This window comes from Balaenoptera borealis (genome assembly GCF_965194805.1).
Source record: "Balaenoptera borealis genome assembly, chromosome: 20".
Taxonomy (NCBI): Eukaryota; Metazoa; Chordata; class Mammalia; order Artiodactyla; family Balaenopteridae; genus Balaenoptera; species Balaenoptera borealis.
The window spans coordinates 51,794,273-51,819,980 of NC_138879.1; the positions used below are offsets into that span (position 1 = coordinate 51,794,273).

Below are 25,708 nucleotides of genomic sequence, written 5' to 3' on the forward strand. Positions count from 1 at the left end.
AAAAAAAAAGCTCTCATCACAAGGAAAAAGAAATGTAGCTGTGTGGTGATGGATGTTAACTAGACTTATTAAAAAAAAAAAGAAAGAAAGAACAATTTGCAACCACACCAGAAAAAAGAAATACTTAGTAGGTATAAATCTAACAAAATATGTACATGATCTCTATGCTGGAATCTATAGAATACTAATGAAAGAAATCAAAGCAGACCAAATAAATGGAGAGATATACTTTGTTCATGGATTGGAAGACTCAATAATGTTAAATATCAATTCTCCTCAATATATCTATAGATTCATGCAATCCCAATTTAAAAAAACAGCAGAAATTTTTGTTAGTAATTTTTGTCAGTATCAATAAGCAGATTCTAAAACGTATAGCAAAAGGAAAAAGGAAATAGAATAGCTAAAACAGTTTTGGGAATGAAGAACAAAGTTTCAAGACTCATGCTACTTGATTTCAAGACTTTCTATTAAGCTGCAGTAATCAAGTCAGTGTGGTATTGGCTGAAAGATAAGATCATAGAATAAAATAGGTTGTCCAAAAATATACACAAATATGGTTAGCTGAGTTTTGGCAAAGATGCAAAGGCAATTCAATTGAGAAAAAAATACCTTTCAAGAAGAGGTGCTGGAACACCATTTCCATATGCAATCCACAGGTAAAAAAAAAAAAAAAAAAAAAAAATCAACCTTGGCCCATTCCTCACACTTCATACAAAAATTAACTTGGAATAGATCACAGACCTAAATATAAAATGTGAAAAAATAGGAATTCCCTGGTGGTCCAGCGCTTAGGACTTGGCACTTTCACTGCCATGGGCCCAGGTTCAATCCCTGGTCAGGGAACTAAGATCCTGCAAGCCACGTGGTGTGGCCAAAAAAAAAAAAAAAAAAAAAATGAAAGAGTAAAACTTCTAGAAGAAAACATAGGAGAGAATCTTTATGACCTTTTGTTAGGCACAGGCAAACACAATCTGTAAAAGAGAGAAATAAAGTTTCCCTCCTCATAATTAAAAACTTCTTCTCTGCTGAAAACACTGTTAAGAGATGAAAAGACATCCTCACTTCCTGAGACCTTACTTGTTGGGAGAAAGTATTTGCAAATCACATACCTTAAAAGGCCTTATATCTAGAATACATAAATTACTCCCAAAACAACAATGAGAAAACAAGAAACTCAATAAAAAATGTTTGAAAAGATACTTCCCCAAAAAAGATATACAAGTGTCAAATAAGGACATGAACAGATGCTCATTATAATTAGTCATTAGCAAAATGTAAATTAAAAGCACAATGGCATACTTCTATACACCTACTAGAATGGCCAACACTCCCCCGCCACAAGTCACCCCGTCTCCCCTAAGCTGTACTGGCAAAGATGCACAGCAACTGGAACTCTCATACATTGCTAGTGAGAGGCTGAATCCACAAAAGGACAATGGCCAGAATCATATAAAGAAACAGAGCCATGACCTACAACCACTGGAGCAACCAGCCAGAGACGTTAAACCACACCTCTGAAGCAACCAGTCTAGAAAGCCAACCCACAACCTCTGCAGTAGTTGGCCCCAAACGGTCAGGACTTTGTCAATAACCGCCAGCTTCCCTAATTTTTGCCCCTGCTTCCAATTTAGGACCAACCAGAGAAAGATATACGGGCTCCCTTAACCAATCACATAGGATGCCCCACTTCTAGTTAGCTCGGGCCTACAGCCTTTGCAAGGCCAACAGCCTCCAATCAGGAAATACCTGAAGCCATCCCTTTTTTCCATTGTAAAGCTTTTGAGCTACCCCGCCTGCCAAACACAAGTGATACTGGCTGACTCCCTTGCCATATAGTAAGCTCTGAGTAAACAACCTCTGTTTGCTCTCATATGGGCGATCTTTGTTTATTTCCCCACTGGTGGGAATGCAAATTTTCATGGCCTAGAGAAATCCACAAGGTTCCACAAATTTCTGTGGAAGTCTTCAGACTAGTAGTCTCACTATAACTCTGGCCTCTAATCCCAGCTCCCAACATTGTGTCTCTGAATGGTCATTGAATAAACTTAGATGCAAAATTCGGTTCACATCAGATCACATCACATCAAATATTTCATAACATTTATGAAAGGTCCAGAAGGTTTAATGGAGGAAACACATCATGCAGCACAGAGCATTCAGCAATCTCTTTGCCCTCCCATATCCTGCTACATTTCTCCCACGACAGTTAGGAGCAATATTTATAATGAATTAAATTACACAGCTGGGGGACTTCCCTGGCGGCTCAGTGGTTAAGAATCCTCCTGCAAATGCAGCAGCACGGGTTAGAGCCCTGGTCTGGGAAGATCGCACATGCCGCAGAGCAACTAAGCCCGTGCACCACAACTACTGAGCCTGCACTCTAGAGCCCGCAAGCCACAACTACTGAAGCCCACGTGCCACAACTACTGAAGCCCGTGAGCCGAGAGCCCATGCTCCGCAACAATAGAAGCCCCCAAAATGAGAAGCCTGCGTGCCGCAACGAAGAGCAGCCCCCGCTCGTCGCAACTAGAGAAAAGCCCGCATGCAGCAACAAAGACCCCATGCAGCTAAAAATAAATAAATAAATAATAAAATAAATAGATAAACAAAAACCTTGAGGATATTTTTTAAAAAATTACACAGCTGGGTCCCACTTTGATGGAATAACACTTGTAAAATACACTGTTAACATATGTTAAGGTCCTTATACTTCCTTCCACAATTTCAGCTGGCCCTACTATACTGGAGCCTCAGTTTTGGATTTTTGAGTTCCAAAAGCCTGGACGTAAAGGGATAGGGAATGACTCCTGTGCATAGATGATGGCTGTGGGAAAAGACAAGCCATGCCTGTACCTTTGATTGCAGCCAACGGGTCACCTACTGACTGTTTGCCCTAAAACCCTGATTAGCCCCTGTCTGAAATATCTCACATGGGTGGCCCTTCTTACTACATCAATGTTATTTGTTAATTGCTTTGCTGATTGATCAGTTTTCTAATAGCACTTCCATGGACTTGGTTCAGTCTTCTATCATTTTCAACACTTGGAGTTTCACTCTGCAGCCAACTAGATGGGCAAGGTTGGTAGCTGGTGCTAATAAGGGAGGAATGTATATGAGTAAGGACTAATTTTGTAAGTGGTCAGTTCATCATGAATACTTTCTGGCTTTACATAAGCTTATGAGTTTGGGGATTCAGAAAATAAGTATGTGGACCATATGAGTTATTTATTGCTACATTATCATTACCTCAGTGGCTTAGGGCAACAAACACTTATTACCTCATACAATTTCTGAGAGTCAGGTGGTTCTAGCTCAGGTCTCTCATGAGGTTTCAGTCAAGGTGTTGGCTGGGGCTGTAGTCATCTTAAGGCTTAACTGGGGCTGGAGGAACTCACTCACATGGCTCTTGACTGGAGGTCTGTTTTTCACTGGCTTGTGGCAGGAGAGCTCAGTTTATTGCCATGTGGAGTGCTCCATAGAGTTTCTTTTCTTTTTTTTTTTAAATAAATAAATTTATTTATTTATTTATTTATTTATTTATTTTTGGCTGCGTTGGGTCTTCAGGCTTCCTCTAGTTGCGGTGAGTGGGAGCTACTCTTCATTGTGGTGCGCGGGCTTCTCATTGCGGTGGCTTCTCTTGTTGTGGAGCACAGGCTCTAGGCGTGCGGGCTTCAGTAGTTGTGGCTCGTGGGCTCTAGAGCACAGGCTCAGCAGTTATGGCGTACAGGCTTAGCCGTTCTGTGGCATGTGGGATCTTCACAGACCAGGGCTCGAAACTGTGTGCCCTTCACTGGCAGGCGGATTCTTAAGCACTGCGCCACCAGGGAAGTCCTACAGAGTTTCTTAATTGTCCTCATGACATAACAGCTGACTTCTCCCAGAAAAGCAGCTGAAGAGACACAGAGAGAAGGAGAGAAGGGGAGAGAGAGAGGGAGATGTCTTTTAGCTTCAGAAGTCATATACCATCACTTCTGCCATAGTCTATTGGTTACAAAGACCAACCTTGATACAGTTTGGGAGGAGACTATGCAAGGGCATGAATACCATGAGTTGTGGGTCCCTGGGGACTGTTCTGGAGACTGGCTACCACTGTATGCCCTCTGGCCCCCAACGATTCGCATTCCTTCCACATGCCAAATACACTCATCCCCTGTCAGGGCACCCCAAAGTCTAATCCCATTACAGCATCAGCCTGAAGTCCAGAATTTCATCATCTAAATCAGGTCCAGGTATAGAAGAGGTTTCTCAAGTATATATTCTATTTTATTTTTAATAAATTTATGTATTTATTTTTTAATTTTTGGCTGCGTTGGGTCTTCATTGCTGTGCATGGGATTTCTCTAGTTGTGGCAAGCGGGGGCTACTCTTCATTGTGGTGCATGGGCTTCTCATTTTGGGGGTTTCTCTTGTTGCGGAGCACAGGCCCTAGGCACAGGGGTTTCAGTAGTTGTGGCACACAGGCTCAGTAGTTGTGGCGCACAGGCTTAGTTGCTCCGTGGCGTTTGGGATCTTCCCAGACCAGGGATCGAACCTGTGTCCCCTGCACTGGCAGGCAGATTCTTAACCACTGCGTCACCAGGGAAGTCCCTCAAGTATATATTCTTAAGTACAGTTTCTCCAGTGAAATTCCTCTTCTTCTGAAGACCTGTGAACTAAAGAGAAAGTCATCTGCCTCGCTCCCCCACCATACAGTGGTGGGCTAGGCATAGGATAACATACTCATTCCTATTCAAAAAGCAGGGAGAGGGCAGACAGCAGAAGCAAGAAGAACTACAGTCCTGCAGCCTGTGGAACAAAAACCACATTCACAGAAAGATAGACAAGATGAAAAGGCAGAGGGCTATGTACCAGATGAAGGAACAAGATAAAACCCCAGAAAAACAACTAAATGAAGTGGAGATAGGCAACCTTCCAGAAAATAAATTCAGAATAATGATAGTGAAGATGATCCAGGACCTCGGAATAAGAATGGAGGCAAAGATCAAGAAGATTCAAGAAGTGTTTAACAAAGACCTAGAAGAATTAAAGAACAAACAAACAGAGATGAACAATACAATAACTGAAATGAAAACTACACTAGAAGGAGTCAATAGCAGAATAACTGAGGCAGAAGAACGGATAAGTGACCTGGAAGACAGAATGGTGGAATTCACTGTTGCAGAAGAGAATAAAGAAAAAAGAATGAAAAGAAATGAAGACAGCCTAAGAGACCTCTGGGACAACATTAAACGCAACAACATTCGCATTATAGGGGTCCCAGAAGGAGAAGAGAGAGAGAAAGGACCAGAGAAAATATCTGAAGAGATTATAGTTGAAAACTTCCCTAACATGGGAAAGGAAATAGCCACCCAAGTCCAGGAAGCGCAGACAGTCCCATACAGGATAAACCCAAGGAGAAACACACCAAGACACATAGTAATCAAACTGGCAAAAATTAAAGACAAAGAAAAATTATTGAAAGCAGCAAGGGAAAAACGACAAATAACATACAAGGGAACTCCCATAAGGTTAACAGCTGATTTCTCAGCAGAAACTCTACAAGCCAGAAGGGAATGGCATGATATACTTAAAGTGATGAAAGGGAAGAACCTACAACCAAGATTACTCTACCCGGCAAGGATCTCATTCAGATTCGATGAAGAAATCAAAAGCTTTACAGACGAGCAAAAGCTAAAAGAATTCAGCACCACCAAACCAGCCCTACAACAAATGCTAAAGGAACTTCTGTAAGTGGGAAACACAAGAGAAGAAAAGGACCTACACAAACAAACCCAAAACAATTAAGAAAATGGTCATAGGAACATACATATTGATAATTACCTTAAAAGGCAATGGATTAAGTGCTCCAACCAAAAGACACAGGCTTGCTGAATGGATACAAAAACAAGACCCATATATATGCTGTCTACAAGAGACCCACTTCAGACCTAGGGACACATACAGACTGAAAGTGAGGGGATGGAAAAAGATAGTCCATGCAAATGGAAATCAAAAGAAAGCTGGAGTAGCAATACTCATATCAGATAAAATAGACTTTAAAATAAAGAATGTTACAAGAGACAAGGAAGGACACTACATAATGATCAAGGGATCAAGCCAAGAAGAAGATATCACAATTATAAATATATATGCACCCAACATAGGAGCACCTCAATACATAAGGCAACTTGCTAACAGCTATAAAAGAGGACATCCACAGTAACACAATAATAGTGGGGGACTTTAACACCTCACTTACACCAATGGACAGATAATCCAAACAGAAAATTAATAAGGAAACCCAAGCTTTAAATGACACAATAGACCAGATAGATTTAATTGATATTTATAGGACATTCCATCCAAAAACAGCAGATTACACTTTCTTCTCAAGTGCGCACGGAACATTCTCCAGGATAGATCACATCTTGGGTCACAAATCAAGCCTCAGTATATTTAAGAAAATTGAAATCATATCAAGCATCTTTTCTGACCACAACGCTATGAGATTAAAAATTAATTACAGGGAAAAAAACGTAAAAAATACAAACACTTGGAGGCTAAACAACACACTACTAAATAACCAAGAGATCACTGAAGATATCAAAGAGGAAATCAAAAAATACCTAGAGACAAATGACAATGAAAACACGACGATTCAAAACCTATGGGATGCAGCAAAAGCAGTTCTAAGAGGGAAGTTTATAGCAATACAAGCCTACCTCAAGAAACAAGAAACATCTCAAATAAACAATCTAAGCTTACACCTAAAGGAACTAGAGAAAGAAGAACAAACAAAACCCAAAGTTAGCAGAAGGAAAGAAATCATAAAGATCAGAGCAGAAATAAATGAAATAGAAACAAAGAAAACAATTGTAAAGATCAATAAAACTAAAAGCTGGTTCTTTGAGAAGATAAACAAAATTGATAAACCATTAGCCAGACTCATCAAGAAAAAGAGGGAGAGGACTCAAATCAATAAAATTAGAAATGAAAAAGGAGAAGTTACAATAGACACCACAGAAATACAAATCATCCTAAGAGACTACTACAAGCAACTCTATGCCAATAAAATGGACAACCTGGAAGAAATGGACAAATTCTCAGGAAGGTATAACCTTCCAAGACTGAACCAGGAAGAAATAGAAAATATGAACAGACCAATCACAAGTCATGAAATAGAAACTGTGATTAAAAATCTTCCAACAAACATAAGTCCAGGACCAGATGGCTTCACAGGTAAATTCTAACAAACATTTAGAGAAGAGCTAACACGCATCCTTCTCAAACTCTTCCAAAAAACTGCAGAGGAAGAAACACTCCCAAACTCATTTTACGAAGCCACCATCACCCTGATACCAAAACCAGACAAAGACACTACAAAAAAAGAAAATTACAGACCAATATCACTGATGAATATAGATGCAAAAATCCTCAACAAAATACTAGCAAACAGAATCCAACAACACATTAAAAGGATCATACACCACGATCAAGTGGGATTTATCTCAGGGATGCAAGGATTCTTCAGTATATGCAAATCAATCAATGTGATACACCATATTAACAAATTGAAGAATAAAAACCAGATGATCATCTCAATAGATGCAGAAAAAGCTTTTGACAAAATTCAACACCCATTTATGATAAAAACGCTCCAGAAAGTGGGCATAGAGGGAACCTACCTCAACATAATAAAGGCCACATACGACAAACCCACAGCAAACATCATTCTCAATGGTGAAAAACTGAGAGCATTTCCTCTAAGATCAGGAACGAGACAAGGATGTCCACTCTCACCACTATTACTCAACATAGTTCTGGAAGTCCTAGCCATGGCAATCAGAGAAGAAAAAGAAATAAAAGGAATCCAAATTGGAAAAGAAGAAGTAAAACTGTCACTGTTTGCAGATGACATGATACTATACATAGAGAATCCTAAAGATACCACCAGAAAACTAGTGGAGCTAATCAATGAATTTGGTAAAGTTGCAGGATACAAAATTAATGCACAGAAATCTCCTGCATTCCTATACACTAATGATGAAAAAGCTGAAAGAGAAATTAAGGAAACACTCCCATTTACCATTGCAACAAAAAGAATAAAATACCTAGGAATAAACCTACCTAGGGAGACAAAAGACCTGTATGCAGAAAACTATAAGACACTGATGAAAGTAATTAAAGATGATACCAACAGATGGAGAGATATACCATGTTCTTGCATTGGAAGAATCAATATTGTGAAAATGACTATACTACCGAAAGCAACCTATAGATTCAATGCAATCCCTATCAAATTACCAATGGCATTTTTTACAGAAGAAGAACAAAAAATCTTAAAATTTGTATGGAGACACAAAAACCCTGAGTAGCCAAAGCGGTATTGAGGGAAAAAAACGGAGCTGGAGGAATCAGACTCCCTGACTTCAGACTATACTACAAAGCTACAGTAATCAAGACAATATGGTACTGGCACAAAAACAGAAATATAGATCAATGGAGCAGGATAGAAAGCCCAGAGATAAACCCAGGCAGCTGTGGTCAGCTAATCTATGACAAAGGAGGCAAGGATATACAGTAGAGAAAAGACAGTCTCTTCAATAAGTGGTGCTGGGAAAACTGGACAGCTACATGTAAAAGAATGAAATTAGAATATTCCCTAACACCATACACAAAAATAAACTCAAAATGGATTAGAGACCTAAATGTAAGGCCAGACACTATAAAACTCTTAGAGGAAAACATAGGAAAACACTCAATCACAGCAAGATCTTTTTTGATCCACCTCCTAGAGTAATGGAAATAAGAACAAAAATAAACACATGGGACCTAATGAAACTTAAAAGTTTTTGCACAGCAAAGGAAACCATAAACAAGATGAAAAGACAACCCTCAGAATGGGAGAAAATATTTGCAAACGAATCAACGGACAAAGGATTAATCTCCAAAATATATTAACAGCTCATGCAGCTCAATATTAAAAAAACAAACTAACCCAATCAAAAAATGGGCAGAAGACCTAAATAGACACTTCTCCAAAGAAGACATACAGATGGCCAAGAATCACATGAAAAGCTGCTCAACATCACTAATTATTAGAGAAATGCAAATCAAAACTACAATGAGGTATCACCTCACACCAGTTAGAATGGGCATCTTCAGAAAATCTACAAACAACAAATGCTGGAGAGGGTGTGGGGAAAAGGGAACCCTCTTGCACTGTTGGTGGGCATGTAAATTGATACAGCAACTACGGAGAACAGTATGGAGGTTCCTTAAAAAACTAAAAATCGAATTACCATAGGACCCAGCAATCCCACTACTAGGCATATACCCAGAGAAAACCGTAATTCAAAAAGACACATGCATCCCAATGTTCACTGCAGTACTATTTACAATAGCCAGGTCATGGAAGCAACCTAAATGCCCATCGACAGATGAATGGATAAAGAAGATGTGGTACATATATATAATGGAATATTATTCAGCCATAAAAAGGAACGAAATTGGGTCATTTGTAGAGACGTGGATGGATCTAGAGACTGTCATACAGAGTGAAGTAAGTCAGAAAGAGAAAAACAAATATCGTATATTAACACATGTATGTGGAACCTAGGAAAATGGTACAGATGAACCGGTTTGCTGGGCAGAAATTGAGACACAGATGTAGAGAACAAATGTATGGACACCAAGGGGGGAAAGTGGTGGTGGGGTGGTGGTGGTGGTGGTGGTGTGATGAATTGGGAGATTGGGATTGACATATATACACTAATATGTATTAAATGGAAAACTAATAAGAACCTGCTGTATAAAAAAATAAATAAAATAAAATTCAAAAATTCAAGAAAATAAAAGGGGGGGAAATAGCCCGGGTTGCTTTATGTTTTACCTCTCAAAGTTAAAACGGCATCTAATCTACCTGCAAGTTACTGTAAATGACTTTTGGGTGTCTTCCTAACTCTTCAATCACACTTTTAACCTGTAAGAAAATTATTAGGTTTGTGCTATTTCTACAGATGATGACTTTTATCCACTATATTTTGATTTTTCTGAATTTCATTTAGAAAAGAAAGTTTGAACTTCGGTTTCAGGGCTTCCCTTATAGCCACACTCGATCACAGTTAAGGCTTTTATGATAGCATTTATAGTCTTGAATTTTTTTCAAGATTAAATTTTTGAGATTACAAAAATAACTCATGCTTCTGTAAAATATTTTTAAAATTCTAAAGTATGTAAAAAATGAAAGTCCCTTCTCCACCTTTTCCCACTCCCTAGAAATAATCCTTGCTAATACTTTGATGTCCACTCTTTCAGCTATTTTTCTATGTTTATTGTGGACACAGTTTATGCTCATTGTTGACGGAGTTTTTAAAGTTTGAGGATAACTTCTGTCCATGGAGAGAACACTCCACAAATATTGGTATTTTATTTAATACTCGATTTATTAAACATTTATCTATAAACAGAACTTTGAAAAATAAATTTTAATATTTAAACATTGCTTGCATACTTCATTAAATTTCCTTAAATAATCTAAACTGCAATTACAAATTTAATATGATGATTCTTTTGAATACAATTTAAACAGTACACAAAAGGAACACAAATACAATGATTACAAGACTTACTGTCATTATACGTAAATCTGTTTTAACATACCAACACCATGGATTTAATTACTTTGTTGATTTCTACTTGTTCTGGTTTTTCTCTAGGAATAAGATATTTTCTCAAGGTTGCTAAAATACTTCTTTTGATGTTTTCTTGGTGTTACCAAAATCTTGCCAGATTCCCTCATATCCCGCAGAGAATATTGTCTCAGATCCTTGAATGCACTGAGGCTACAGAATAGGGCTTCTCAGCAGATTGATTCACACTTGGGGCTCTGAAGCTTGTTGTTTCTTCCAAGGAGCTATCTTTGCTCCAGTAAAACTTCTCCTGTTACCCCAAATAGTCTTTTAATGTTTGCATCTTCTACATAAGTTTTTAATTTCTGCAATCTCTTTCTCCTCTGAAATGATGGATTCCTTTAGTTTCACTTGGCTAGAGTTATGGAACTTCTGGTTTTGTCATTATGATAAATTGACTTGCTTTGTTAGTATTATTAAAAAATTATGCGTGCATTCTTAATGTCTTATGGTTAAGGTGGCGTCTAGTGGATTTTGCTTCTCTTTAGGACATTTGGCTAATTCAGCATCTCAGGACTCCCTTTCTCCTTGGTCACAGAGTGTGAGTACCAGTGTTGGTTAAGGGGTTGGATCTCCTTTCTACCTGGTTATCATGTGCAGCACATGGCGCTGATCAGTCCTTCCTGTTCTTGGAAGTTATTTTTTCCTGGGACTACTTGGCTCCCAAATGCTGCTGGGTCCCGTCTCCTTGCCGTCTTCATCCTCCCTTGCAGCCTTGAGCACGACCCTTGGCAGTGGTGAACCAACTTGTGAGGCGCGCGCGTGTGTGTGTGTGTGTTCGCGCGCGCGCTTAGATGGAGGGGGGCACCAGCCACTCCCACCATCTGTCTTCCGGGCCAGGCGTCGATTCCTTCTTCCTGCATGTTTTCTGCCCAAATCCGCATCTGCTTCCCCCTACCACCCTCCTCCCACCTCTGCGCCCCCTGCCCCCACCCCGGGGGCCCCGCCTTCTTGGGATCAGGGCTGAGCTCTGGGCTGCGCGGAGCTGAGGACCCCAGAGCGCGGCCAGGCGGGGTTGGTTGGAGACCTGCCACCCACACCCCGAACTCCGCAAGGCTTCGGAGGGGCGTGGTCTCGGGCCCAGTTATTTAGCGCATCCACTCTTCTTCCCGCTCAGAAGGGGTGAAACTTCTTTGGGCAAGATGGGTCTCTACCGCGTCCGCGTGTCCACCGGGTCCTCGTTCCGCGCGGGTTCCAACAACAAGGTGCAGCTGTGGCTGGTCGGCCAGCACGGGGAGGCGGCGCTCGGGTGGCGCCTGCGGCCGATGAAGGGCAAGGTGAGCTGGCCGGAGCCGAACGGGGTGGGCTGCGCCCCTGGCCCCAAGACCCGCAAGTCCCCGGGAAGAGACGCGCCGCAGCCGGCCTCCAGCTCCTCCCGGCGGCTCCGGGAGCACGCCCCCGCGCGGAGAGGGCTAGGAGACCGCGGGAGTAAAGCTCTTTAGGGCGGGACGCGGCACACGGTAACTGCTCAATAAATGTTCCCGCCGCCCACCCTCCTTGGAATTGGGATAGTCTTGCGCGCCCGTCGTTCCACAGAGGTCTTTTTTTGGAAACTCAGGGGTCCTTAAAGCGGCCGTCCGTCTCCTGTCTCCTCTTCTTAAAAGCTACTATTTCAGATCTTCACAGATCTTCTCCGACCTTGCGGGCTTTATCTCCGGGATGTGGCGGGGATGGGGACGCAGGAAGAGGGGGGAGAAGAAGCCGAGTGATGAGAGCACTCGATTTCCCCACCCACCCCCTCTCCCCTTTCCCATCACATCTACCTGGTATTCGCTCCCGGCTCCTGTTACTTTTTGCCTCCGCCGACCCCCAGATTCCCATCTCCCGTCCAGCTCTCTCCAAGATCCCCAGATCTGATGTCTGGCCCATGGACGCTTCAAAGGACCATGCTCAAGTGAGGTCCTCCCCTCTCCCCACGTCCCAGACCGCTCCCCTTGTATCCCCCAGGTGCACTCCCACCTCCGCCTCTCTTCGTCTCCGTCCAGCCAAGAATCGATCGCTGACCAGCCCATCTCTTAGACATCTCCGGCATCCATACCCTGATGTCCATCCCACTCTGACCACCAATGTCCCCTCGAACCTACGCCACCTTCATTCTCTTCACCCGCCTCATCGCTTGCGCCCCTGCCCTTCCAAGCCCTTCTGCAGTCAGAGCGATTTCTTCCCAATACATTCCCATCCTTAAAACATTCCCCCGACTGAAAACATTTGAATGGCTTCCGCTTACTCTCAGCACCAATCCAGAGCTCTTGGCTTAACCTTCCAGACTTTACGATCTGGTCCTGCTCATCTTCCCACACCTCGCGCTCAGCGCTCCAGCTCCGCGACGCCGCTCGCCCAGCGTTGGCCTCGGCTCTCCTCGCTTCCCCTCCCTGGCCTGCCTTTCCCCCCCCTCCCCTTTTCCTCTTTCTCATTCTCCCCGGCTAAGCCCTTTCCACCTGTGCGTCTCCGCTTAGACGGGATGTCCTCGGGGAAGCTTGCCCCGGGCTGGGTGGGGCCTCTGTCTGCGCTCGGCCTTGGTGACGGGGTAGAGGGGCACTGTAACTGCCTGGTCACCAGTGCGCTCGCCCACGGCGCGGTGCGGGTGCCCAGTGCCCAGCCCAACGCTCGGCACGATCAGTGACTACAGGGAGGAGTGCCCATCTCCATCTTCCGTCTCCCGCCTCACCCGGGGCTGAGGAACTCACGACCGAGAATGGGGTCGTGGAGCCACCTGCTTGGTGCGCGCCCCCTTCCTCTCTGGCTCCTTTTGCGCCGCTTTCCCAGAGGCCCAGAGGGAAGGGCGTCCAGAGCTCAGTCCGAGGATCCTTTCCAGAGAGGCCCTCTTGTTGACCCTCTTCTGTCGCGGGCAGGAGGAGGAATTCGAGGTGGACGTGCCAGAGTACCTGGGGCCGCTGCTGTTCGTGAAGCTGAGCAAATGGCACCTCCTTCAGGATGACGCGTGGTTCTGCAACTGGATCTCCGTGCAGGGCCCCGGGGCCAGTGGGGACGAGTTCAGGTTCCCATGCTACCGCTGGCTGGAGGGCAAAGGCATCCTGAGCCTACCCGAGGGCACTGGTGAGCAGCAGGGGGGCTTGGGGGTGTGAGAGGCCTCCGGGGCACGAGAGAAGTTGGGGGTGGGGGAGCGAAGAAGGGGGCGTGGTCTTTGGGGGTCACGGAAGAGGCGGGATGCTGGAACTGGCACAGAGCAGCGTGGAGACTGGGGGTGTGCAGTGATGCTGAAGGGTCAGGAGCCAGCCGCAAGGGCGGGCTGAGGGGCCCTTGGCAGGGACAGGGGAGAGGCTCTCAGGAGGAGCCTCATGGCCCATGCCCTCCTCCCCACTTCTAGGTCGCACAGTGGTTGACGACCCTCAAGGCCTGTTCAAGAAACACAGGGAAGAGGAGCTGGAAGAGAGAAGGAAGCTGTACCGGTCTGCCCCACTCCCACTTCCTGACCCCCCAGGGAGCCACTGACCCTTCCCCAGTACCAATGCCTGGTTTCATTTCCACCGCAGGTGGGGTAACTGGAAGGAAGGGTTAATCCTGAATATGGCCGGAGCCAAAATACGTGACCTCCCCAGAGATGAGAGATTTCTGGAGGACAAAAGAATTGAATTTGAGGCTTCACTGGCCAAGGGGTAAGAACAAGGGAGGCTGGGTGACAGGGAGCTGTCCTGGTTCAGTGGAGGCCAGTGGGTTTACGGACTTCACAGGGCTGGACCAGCCCAAGGTGGACGCGTGGGGTTGTAATGTTTGATTCTGAGAATAACAAACTCTTCACCCATCCTTCCCTGAAGGCTGGCAGACCTAGCCATCAAAGACTCTTTAAATATTCTGACCAGCTGGAACAGTCTGGATGACTTCAACAGGATTTTCTGGTGTGGCCAGAGCAAGTTGGCTGGTTAGTGCCCCTACCCCAGTATTTCTCTCGGGACCCTTTACCCCCAGATCCTACCCAGTCTAGGGAACCGGGACCCTTTACCCCCAGATCCTACCCAGTCTAGGGAACCATGGTTGGGAGACCAGAGGCCTGGGCCCCTCCAATAGGCTGGGGTCAAGTGGGGATGGTTTGGTGGGGGTTGGAAAGACCAGGAGCTCAGATCCCACAGCAAACTGCACAAATGCCATCCCCAGAGCGGGTGCGGGACTCCTGGAAGGAGGATGCCTTATTTGGGTACCAGTTTCTCAATGGCTCCAACCCCATGTTGCTGAGACGCTCCAATCACCTTCCTGACCGCCTAGAGTTTCCTCCAGGGATGGAGGAGCTGCAGGCCCAGCTGGAGAAGGAGCTCCAGGTATGGACGTAAGAGCCCTAAGGAGACCACACAGTGAAATGGGGGTGGGGTCAGTGTTTGCGCTGCTGTGGGGTCTACCGTGGGCCCAGCTTGCTGCCAAATGGCAAGACGGGATTCTACAGCAGAAATCTTTTTTTTTTTTTTTAATATTTATGTATGTATGTAAGTATTTATTTAGCTGTGCCGGGTCTTAGTCGTGGCATGTGGGATCTTCGTTGCAGCATGTGGGATCTTTAGTTGTGGCATGCAGGCTCCTTTAGTTGCAGCATACGGGATCTAGTCCCTTGAGCAGGGATCGAACCTGGGCCCCCTGCATTGGGAGCGCAGAGTCTTAACCACTGGACCACCAGGGAAGTCCCTACAGCAGAAATCTTGAGTGATCCTGGAGGGGTGCCCCTCCATGGCTTTCCTCCCCTAAGGAGAATAGCATGCTGTGGAGGAAGAGTATGTGATGAGTGACGGAGACAGAGTCAAAATGAAGAGCTGTAACTGGGTGCTAGGGACTTAGGGAGAGTGTGGAGTAAGAGAATCAGGGTCAGGGCTGGGGCTGTTCATAGGGAGTCAGCATGGAACCAATAAGAGAGAAAACTCATGGGATTTAGGGTGAGACAGACTTGAGCTTGAATCCTGGCTCTGCTGTTTATAAGCTGTGTGACTTCAGGCAAGATATCTATCCTCTCTGATCATCTGTTTCCTCTTTTATAGAACTGGGGCTAATTCAAGTGCATCTAAGAATTATATGAGGCAATAAGCACATGATCCATTACCTGGTAGGAAGTAGGTGATGGAGACAAATTAGTTTCCTTCTCCCTTCGGGGAATCAGAGTGGGAAGAAGATGTCTTATGCTGATAGCAGCCCTTGCCCTCTGCCCCCATCCAGGGAGGCACACTGTTTGAAGCTGACTTCTCCTTGCTGCATGGGATCAAGGCCAACGTCATCCTGTGTAGCCAGCAGTACCTGGCTGCTCCTCTGGTTATGCTGAAACTGCAGCCTGATGGGAAACTCTTACCCATGGTCATCCAGGTGAGAGGACCCAGGCTGTAGGGGTGCGGCAGCAGTCAGATGGAGAACGCTAAGCAACTTTGGAGGAAGAGGAAGAGCTTAAGCATGCAAGGGAAGGGGAGGCTGTTGTGCACTGGCCCTCACCCCTCCCAAATCCCACTTCTGTCCCTGTTCCAGCTCCAACTGCCATGCAAGGGGTTTCCCCCACCACTGCTTTTCCTGCCCACGGATCCCCCGATGGCTTGGCTCCTGGCCAAATGCTGGGTCCGCAGCTCTGACTTCCAGCTTCATGAGCTGCTGTCTCATCTCCTAAGGGGACACTTGATGGCTGAGGTCATTGCTGTGGCCACCATGAGGTGCCTTCCATCGATACATCCTATGTTCAAGGTAACACTTTATCCACCCCTTCTCCCCCGCTCTCTGCCCCACAGAGTGGTCCCACCTCTGGAGGCACCTCCTCTGTGGAATCTCAGCTTTTGGGAAGAAGCAACCAATAAAAGACAAATGAACAATGGCGCGAGAGCATGGCTTGCTCTGCATTTCTAACAGGGTGATATCACTTCCCGAGGAGGTGAAAATGATTCATTGATGGGGTGGGGAGTGGTGGGAGGGTGAGGGAGTGGGGGGCAAGAAGTCTTACTCTTTTTATGTATAAAGCACAGATACACATACAGTATATGAACAGAATACACAAATGACTGGGGATTCCATCCAGGGAGAGGGGACCATGCAAATAATATAAAAGATTTTTCCAGCCAGTTTTGAAGGGTTCTCAGATAGTAACACAGGCCAGTTAGAGGGGCTCAGGTCAGCGACAGTAGTTTGGTTCATTACAGTTAGAACAGAGTGTTCGTCCATTAACGTTTTTCTTGGGTGTCTCCATCTCCAATGGGGCAAATAACCATTCTAGATGCTAGTGCTAAGCAAGACAGGCAAGGTCCTAGTCTCTGGGGATTTTCCTATCCATTAAGGGCTAACAGACGGTGAAGATTGTATTGTAATAGATCAGCTGTGGTGAGTACACTGCAGAGAATCAGAGCAGGGTGATGTGATAGTGAGTTTAGATTGGGTGGTCGGGAAAGGCTCCTTTCAGGAGGTGACAGAGAGAACGAAATTACATGGAGCCAGCCATGAGCAGAGCAAGGGGCACATTGCTCTAGGCAGAGGGAACAGCTTAGTGCCAAGGTCCCGAGTCAGGAACAAGCTTGGAGTGTTTGAAGGACAGAAAGAAGGTCAGTATAATGGACAAAGCGGAGGGTAGGAAATGAAGTTCTGGAGGTAGCAGATTAGACCATGTTCTGGAGGGCAAAAAATCTTAAAAATCTTATTATTTTTATGTATAAAGCACATATATATTTACAGGACGTAACAGATATATAGTATATCTGTAGCACTAAAATTTCATGGGGCAGGTAAGAGTGCAAAAAATATCAAAAAAGCCTCCTTTGAGAAGTGATAATGAAAAAAAGGTGGAGAAACATTGAGCTAGACCTTGAACAGTCTTACATGAAGAGAAAAGGAGAATGATTTCTTTCAATTATCAAAGAACATTAAGTCAGTGGTGTCGAGGGGCCACTGGACTTCAGTCCCTGCTTTTCCTGAAGACCTGGTACCTTTCCCGCTTTTCAGCCCCTATTTCCTGCAGGGACAGGCCGCAGCTGTCTTCTGACCCTGCCCTTCCCTGTTCCTCTCCCTCCAGCTTCTCATTCCACACATGCGATACACCATGGAAATTAACCTCAGAGCCAGGACTGGGCTGGTGGCTGATTCGGGAGTTTTCGACCAGGTATGAGGAGAGAAAGGGGGCGGTTCCGGAGTTCACACTCCCTCCGGCTCTGGCCTCGGGGCAGGTGGACTGCCCTGACCCCGCCTGTCCTTGCTCCTCAGGTGGTGAGCACGGGTGGGGGCGGCCACGTGGAGCTGCTCAAGAGAGCAGGAGCCTTTCTAACCTATAGCTCCTTCTGCCCCCCTGATGACCTGGCTGAGCGGGGGCTCTTGGGAGTCAAGTCTTCTTTCTATGCGCAAGATGCCCTTCGGCTCTGGGAAATCATCTCTCGGTGAGGTGGCAGGGGGCGGTAAGGCCGGGGAGGAAGCTGGGAAAACAGGATGGTTTCCCATGCTGTTTTCAGGATGGCCCCCCAGCTGGGGGGCCTCGCGGGCAAGGAGCAGAGGGCCTGGGGGCTCCCTGTCGTCAGCCTCAGCTCCCCCGCCCTGACCCCTCCACTGGCAGCTACGTGGAGGGCATTGTGAGTCTCCACTATAAGACGGACGAGTCTGTGAAAGAGGATCTTGAGCTGCAGGCCTGGTGTCGAGAGATCACTGAGATTGGGCTGCTAGGGGCCCAGGACCGAGGTAGGATGAGCCCCGAGACTCCAGCACATGATTCCTCCTTAGAACTTCCCCAGAATCCTCTCTACTTCTATGGAACCTTCCAGAAGCATTCCCAACCCCTGTGAAAACACCCAAAGCCTTCCCGGATTCCTTTTCCTCTCAGCTAGAAGCAGGTCTCCATCCTGTGCACTGAGAGCCCCTCTAGGTTCCAGATGCAGTGGGACCAGTGGTTGCTCATAAATGTTTAACAACTGGCTCCCTGGGGGAAAAAAAATGCCCCGATTTGTAGCATTTGCCCATTTCCATGGTGTAAATATTGCACTGTGGCTACCAAGGTGATGTCAACCAGCTTGCTAAATACTTGAACATTTGACATCATTGACTCTTGTGAGCCACACCAGCACCCCACTGAGTGGGACCCTCTCAAAAGATCTCCCTGCTTCCGCCACTGCAACCCACGCTCATGTCACTTCCCATAGTAGTTACTGAGAGTCCTTGGTCCTCTTCTTACCTCTCTTGCTCTCCTCCTCAGTCCCTCTGAACTCTGCCTCTATCCTTGGCCTCACAGCTTCTAACTCTCCTTACCCCTTGCAGGGTTTCCCATCGCCCTACAGTCCAAGGACCAGCTCTGCCACTTTGTGACCATGTGCATCTTCACCTGCACTGGCCAGCACAGCTCCAACCACCTGGGCCAGGTACTTATCATAGGGGGGAAGCTGGGCATTTGTGCCTGGAGGGGGAAGGGGGCTGTGTGCAGGTGGTCTTAGGGGTTTTCATGTTTAGTAGACATTGACTGCCCCTCCTTAGCTCGACTGGTACGCTTGGGTCCCTAACGCACCCTGCACGATGCGGCTGCCCCCGCCAACCACCAAGGATGTGACACTGGAGACAGTGATGGCAACACTGCCCAACTTTCATCAGGCTTCTCTCCAGATGTCCATCACTTGGCAACTGGGCAGACACCAGTCCATCATGGTGAGAGCCAGGTGCCCGGGTCCCCGAGGAAGGGGGCAGGTACTGGGAGCTGTGGCACTCCAAACTGAGGGTCAGTGAAGCTCTCAGCTGCCTTTTTCCTCTCTGTCCCAGGTGGCTCTGGGTCAACATGAGGAGGAGTATTTTTCGGGCCCTGAGCCCAAGGCTGTGCTGAAGAAGTTCAGGGAGGAGCTGGCTGCCCTGGAAAAAGACATTGAGATCCGGAATGCCAAGCTGGACTTGCCCTACGAATACCTGCGGCCCAGCCTGGTGGAAAACAGTGTGGCCATATGAGTGTCCCTAGCCTTGGGTTGTTTCGGCCCCCTTCCACCCAAGCCACACCCATCCCTTAGTACTCTCAGTCTTGCCCTCCCCAAACCCCATTCTCTTCCCAACTCCCATCCTCCCCAAAGTCACCTTTTCATTGTCTGCGCCCACCGGGAACAAATTTTACTCCAGATGCAGGACCTAGGGACCTTGCCCCTATTTCTTCCGTCCCACCCCCACCCCTTCTTCCTTGATCTTTCAGATCGCCCATAGGGCAGGTTAACAGCCACATTTATACAAACAGTTTCAAGAATAGAATAGGGTGATAATGAATGAATGAATGAACCTTTTATGAATCAAATATGATTTTGAACCTAAACTGAGTTAATGACAGGAAAAAGATATTTTAGACTAATGAAAGAAAAGAATTTAGTCCAAACTATACTAAATCAAATATTGGCAAAAGAATATATAGCACATCTTTCTAACTGGATGGGATTCACTGCTTGTCCTGAGACCAGACACAACACAAAGCAAACCATTAACACAGCAATTCTCAAGATTTTCATTTCATGACTCACTCAGAAAGTGATAAATGGAAGTAAACTGGTTAAACTGCAGAAGCTGCTCTCAGCTGGAGGTATTTGGCCTCAGGGTTTTGCCCAAGGGATCTATATCGATAATCCATTTGCACTTCATCAGTTGGGAAGCTCCAAGTAAAAATGATTAACTGGAAAAGTACTAAAAATCTCATTATTTTAACGGGGGACAACAAAGGAGTCAATAAAATCCAACTTCTGTATCTGATTAAAATGTTGGAAAAATAAACGTGCAAGTTTGATTTCTTAATATGATCATCTGTGGATATTGTAAAACAGAAACTAACAGTAAACACAAACCAGAATTGTTTCCTTTACAGTACGATCAAAGTTGCTTCCTGCCTCTGATTCTATTTAATTTGGCAGAAGACTTATGGTGATGCTTGGTCTGATTCTTGAAGGAAGAATAGGAAATAAAGAGTTGAGAGGTTGGCGTAGAGTTTAATGCTGGGATCCAGGAGAACCCACAAGGAGGTAAGAGAGAGCATGGCACAGCTTCACACCAGAAATAATGCAGTCTAGCGAGTGGTGCAGTGCAGGGAGGAGCGAGGGGCTAGGAGAGAAGCGGTGGGAAGGAGCGATCTCATGAAGAACATGTTTCACGTCAGGAAATTAGGCTTGACCTTTAGGAAACAGCCATTGAAGGATTATAAGTAAGGGTATGACAGGGTCCTGGAAGTCACACTCACAGAGGCACCCCCTTCTCCTTGGAGGCCATACCCCTATCTCCTTGGAGGCCACACCCCCTTCTCCTTGGAGGTCACATTCTCTTCTCCTTGGAGGCCACACCCTCTTCTCATTGGAGACCACACCCCTTCTTGGAGGCCACACCCTCTTCTCATTGGAGGCCACACCCCCTTCTCCTTGGAGGTCACGTTCTCTTCTCATTGGAGGCCACAAGAATGCACAGTGACCAAGTGAACAAGGGCTGAATCTCGGGCAGACAGGCCCTGGGCAGGAGTACGCAGCAGTTTGTTTCCCAGTGAGAGGGCCTGGGCTCTGGCGACTCCACACCGCAGCTTAGTGCTAGGTCTGGGGCAGACAGGCCCAGGAGAAGTCTGTCACAGCGGCAGCCCAGATCTCAGGCAGCAGCACAGCTACCTCAATTCCTGCAGCCACAACACCCTTGACCCCCCAAGCCCCAGCCCACTCCACACCACAGCCTTGTACTAGATCAGGGAGGAGCACAACAGAGAAAGGGGTGCGACCCTGGGCTGCTTCTGAGTGGAACCACGGATGCCTACACAGGTGGCGCAGAGCTTCTCTGTGACTACACGGGCCTCACTTGCTTCAAAAACCGCCTCCTGGGAGACAGAGCCTGACTGAACCTGACTCTCAGGGCCTCTACTCCAGCAGCTGGGGAGCAGACCCCACCCTGACAGGATGGTGACAGCCATGGAGCAAAGAGGAAGCCCCGCCCAATATCCAGCACAGGGTCTGGACACCACAACACCAACCACACCCCCTGTACCAAGGGGTTAGCTGCCAGCACGCTCTGAGGAAAGACATGGCTGGCATCCATACCAAAACCAGCCCTTGGGACTTTTCCTGGCAGCTTTCACCGCCATGGCCTGGGTTCAATCCCTGGTTAGGGAACTAAGATCCTGCAAGCCACGCAGCACAGCAAAACAACAACAACAACAACAAAAGCCAGCCCTCACACCAAAAATAACGGACCCACACGGTCTACACAGGGATACTCTCACATAAAAACAGCCTGCAAGACCACAGTAGATAACTGTTTCTCCTGAATTCCTAGAGACAGAAAAAGTTAAGTAAAATGAAAAAGCAGAGGAACTACTCCCAATTAAAAGAACAAAAGAAATCCCCTGAAAGAACAAATAATGAAACAGACCTCACCAGTCCACCAGACCCCGAGTTAAAAAAGGAGGCAATAAAAATGCTAAAGGAGTAGAGCAGAGATTGGCAAAACATTGTAAATCAACTATACTTCAATTAAAAAATGTTTAAAAATGCTAAGGGAATTAAGAAAGATTATCAACAGAAATGCAGATCACTGTAACAAGGAACTAGAAAACTATAAAGATGAACCAAAGTTAGACAATTAAATTGCCTAGATAAAAACCAATCTAGAAGCAAGGAATAGCAGACTAAATGACACAGGAGAACGAATAAGTGATCTAGAAGATAGAATAATGGAAATTACCCAAATAGAATGACAGGAAGACAAATAAAAAAAAAAAAGAAAAGAAAAAGAAAGCAATATATGAGATCTATGGGGTAATACAAAGCGTGCCAACCTACGCATAATAGGGGTTACAGAAGGAAATGAGAGAGAGAGGAGGGGATGGAAAATGTATTTGAATAATATCCAGTCATGATAAAAACTCACCAAAGTGTGGGCATAGAGGGAACATATCTCAATGTAATAAAAGCCACTTAGGACAAACCCACAGCTGACACAATATTCAACAGTGAAAAGCTGAAAGTCTTCCCTCTAAATTCAGAAACAAGACAAGGATGCCCACTCTTACCACTTCTATTCTTTTTTTTTTTTTTTTGGCCACACTGCACAGTTTGTGGGATCTTAGTTCACCGACCAGGGACTGAACCTGGGCCACAGCAGTGAAAGCACTGAGTCCTAACCACTGGACTGCCAGGGAACTCCCTCACCACTTCTATTCAACATAGTACTGGAAGTCCTAGCCACAGCAATCAGACAAGAAAAAGAAAGAAAAGGTACACAAATTGGAAGGGAAGAGGTAAAACTGTCACTATTTGCAGATGACATGATAGTCTATAAAGAGGACCCTAAAGTCTCCACACAAAAACTATTAGAATTAATAAATGAATTTAGCAAGGTAGCAGGATACAAGATTAATATACATAAATCTGTTGCATTTCCTTACACTAATAATGAAATATCATAAAGAGCAAGCAAAAAACAATCCCATTTAAAATCACGTCAGAAAAATAAAATACCTAGGAATCAACTTAACCAAGGAAGTGAAATACCTATATGCTGAAAACTATAAAACACTGATAAAGGAAACTGAATATTATTCAAAGAAATGGAAAGATATCCCATTGAATATTCTCTTGAATTGAAAGAATTAATATTGTTAAAATGGCCATACTACCCAAAGCAATCTACAGATTTAATGTAATCCCTTTCAAAATATAAATGACATTTTTCACGGAACTACAACAAATAATCCTAAAATTTACATGGAACCACAAAAGGCCCAGAATTGCCAAAGCAATCCTGAGGAAAAAGAACAAAGCTGGAGACATAACCCTTCCAGACCTCAGACTATACTACAAAGCTTCAGTAATCAACAAAACAGTGTGGTTTTGGCACAAAAACAGACATATAGGTCAATGGAACAGAGTAGAGAGCCCAGAAATAAACCCACACACCTATGGTTAATTAATCTATGACAAAGGAAGCAAGCCTATACAATGGAGAAAAGATAGTCCCTTCAACAAGTGGTGTTGGGAAAGCTGGATAGCTATATGTAAATCAATGAAACTAGAACACTTCCTCACCCCATATATAAAAATAAACTAAAAATTGTTTAAAGACCTAAATATAAGACATGACACTTTAAAACTCCCAAAAGAGAGCATAGGTAAAACATTCTCAGACGTAAATCACAGCAATATTTCCTTAGATCAGTCTCCCAAGGCAAAAGAAATAAAACGAAAAATAAACACATGGGACCTAATCAAACTTCAAAGCTTCTGCACAGCAAAGAAAACCATCAACAAAATGAAAAGACAACATAAGGAATGAGAGAAAATATATGCAAACAATGTGGCCAACAAGGGGTTAATATCCAAAATATAAAAACAGCTCATACAACTCAATATCAGAAAAACAAACAACCCAATTTAAAAAATCGACCAAAGGGACTTCCCTGGAGGGCCAGTGGTTAAGACTTCGCCTTCCAGTGCAGGGGGTGCGGGTTTGATCCCTAGTCAGGGAGCTAGGATCCCACATGCCTCGCGGCCAAAAAACCAAAACATAAAATAGAAGCAATATTGTAACAAATTCAATAAAGACTTTAGAAAACTATGGACTGAAGACCCAAATAAATATTTCTCCAAAGAAGACACACAAATGACCAACAGGCACATGAAAAGATGCTCAACATTGCTAATTATTCAAGAAATGAAAATCAAAAGCACAATGAGGTATTACATCACACCAGTCAGAATGGATGTCATCAAAAAGTCTACAAATAATATAAATGCTGGAGAGGGTGTGGAGAAAAGGGAACCCTCTAGCACTGTTGGTGGGAATGTAAATTGGTGCAGCCACTATGGAGAATAGTATGGACATTCCTTAAACAACTAAAAATAGAGCTACCATATGGTGCAGCAATTCCACTCCTGGGTATATACCTGGAAAAAATGAAAACTCTAATTCAAAAGGATACATGCACCCCAATGTACATAGCAGTACTATTTATAATAGCCAAGACAGGAAACAACCCAAGTGCCCAACAACAGATGATTGGCGTAAGACATACACACACACACAGTGGAATATTACTCAGCCAGAGGCAGCTGGGGAGGGACAAATTAGGAGTATGGGATTAAAAGGCAGAAAATAATATACATAAAATAGATAAGCAACAAGGATTTACTGTATAGCACAGGGAATTATACCAAATATCTTGTAATAACCTATAATGGAATATAATCAGCAAAAAAAAAAAAAAACCTGAATCACTATGCTGCACAGCTGAAACTAACACAATATTGTAAATCAACTATACTTCAATTAAAAAAAAAACCCAGTATGTTTGCCCAAGTTGGCAGTCCCTCAAAGATTGGTACTATATTACTCCAAGGATAACAAAGAAAAATAATTTCCTTCAGAAAGCATCTTTGAATCAGAGATATTATAAAGGTCATGAGGGCTTCCCTGGTGGTGCAGTAGTTAAGAATCCACCTCCCAATGCAGGGGACACGGGTTTGAGCCCTGGTCCGGGAAGATCCCACATGCCACAGAGCAACTAAGCCCATGTGCCACAACTACTGAGCCTGCGCTCTAGAGCCCGTGAGCCACAACTACTGAAGCCTGTGCGCCTAGAGCTGCTCTGCAACAGAGAAGCCACCACAATGAGAAGCCCGCGCACCACAGCAAGGAGTGGCACCTCGTTCGCCGCAACTAGAGAAAGCCTGCGCACAGCAACGAAGACCCAACACAGCCAAAAATAAAAAAATATATATATATAAAGGTCATGAAATCTTCCAAATTAAACAGAGTTTCTATTTTGTTTAATTATTAAGAAATTAGTAAGTGCTTTGTAAAAACCCAAGATAAGAAAGTGCAAAGACTAGCTGGGCCAGGGCTAGGTAGAGCTAATACCAAAATTGATGGTGCTTTAGATACGACAGTCTTTAGGAAAGATTCTCTTTAGGCTGGAAGAAAAGGAAATAACTGTCAGAAGAAAATGACATCTTAAAACTTCACAGTCTTTGAAAAGAGAACCAAGTCATTAATTATACTTATTACCTTCCACAAATATATTACATCTGTAATTAAATTGGCCTCAAAGGGACAGAGTCTTATTATGGTTTTCATGTTTAAAAGGGTATTTTTAAGTAAAAAAATAT

At 44.8% G+C, this 25,708-nt stretch overlaps 1 protein-coding gene and 1 long non-coding RNA gene across 8 annotated transcripts in view; one reads left to right on the top strand and one right to left on the bottom strand.

Moving 5' to 3' along the window:
* The window catches only part of LOC309618006, a 151,996-nt gene that overhangs the window by 36,297 nt on the left and 89,991 nt on the right, over positions 1-25,708 (bottom strand). For 3 of the 7 annotated variants that reach the window (XR_014238227.1, XR_014238228.1, XR_014238229.1), the window contains one exon: positions 3,282-3,892. The exons of 2 other annotated variants lie outside the window; for them this stretch is intronic. This is a non-coding gene — a long non-coding RNA (uncharacterized lncRNA). Of the gene's footprint in view, positions 1-3,281; positions 3,893-13,779; positions 14,031-15,269; positions 15,379-15,714; positions 16,029-25,708 lie in introns of those variants that run through there. 2 more of the 7 variants (XR_014238233.1, XR_014238232.1) reach the window with 2 other exon arrangements.
* ALOX15 (arachidonate 15-lipoxygenase) lies at positions 5,857-25,377 on the top strand. The gene is made up of 14 exons (XM_082371121.1): positions 5,857-11,950; positions 13,526-13,730; positions 14,002-14,083; positions 14,168-14,290; positions 14,450-14,553; positions 14,787-14,947; positions 15,828-15,971; positions 16,128-16,337; positions 17,650-17,736; positions 17,838-18,007; positions 18,181-18,302; positions 18,876-18,976; positions 19,089-19,256; positions 19,368-25,377. The coding sequence occupies exons 1-14, from the start codon at positions 11,816-11,818 to the stop codon at positions 19,545-19,547; spliced, it is 1,992 nt and encodes a 663-aa protein (XP_082227247.1). The 5' UTR covers positions 5,857-11,815; the 3' UTR covers positions 19,548-25,377.

Coding starts and splice junctions, on each gene's coding strand:
- ALOX15 (XM_082371121.1), top strand. CDS start 11,816: ATGGGTCTCTACCGCGTCCGCGTGTCCACCGGGTCCTCGTTCCGCGCG. Junction 11,951..13,525: donor TGCGGCCGATGAAGGGCAAG/GTGAGCTGGCCG, acceptor TGTCGCGGGCAG/GAGGAGGAATTCGAGGTGGA. Junction 14,948..15,827: donor AGCTGGAGAAGGAGCTCCAG/GTATGGACGTAA, acceptor GCCCCCATCCAG/GGAGGCACACTGTTTGAAGC.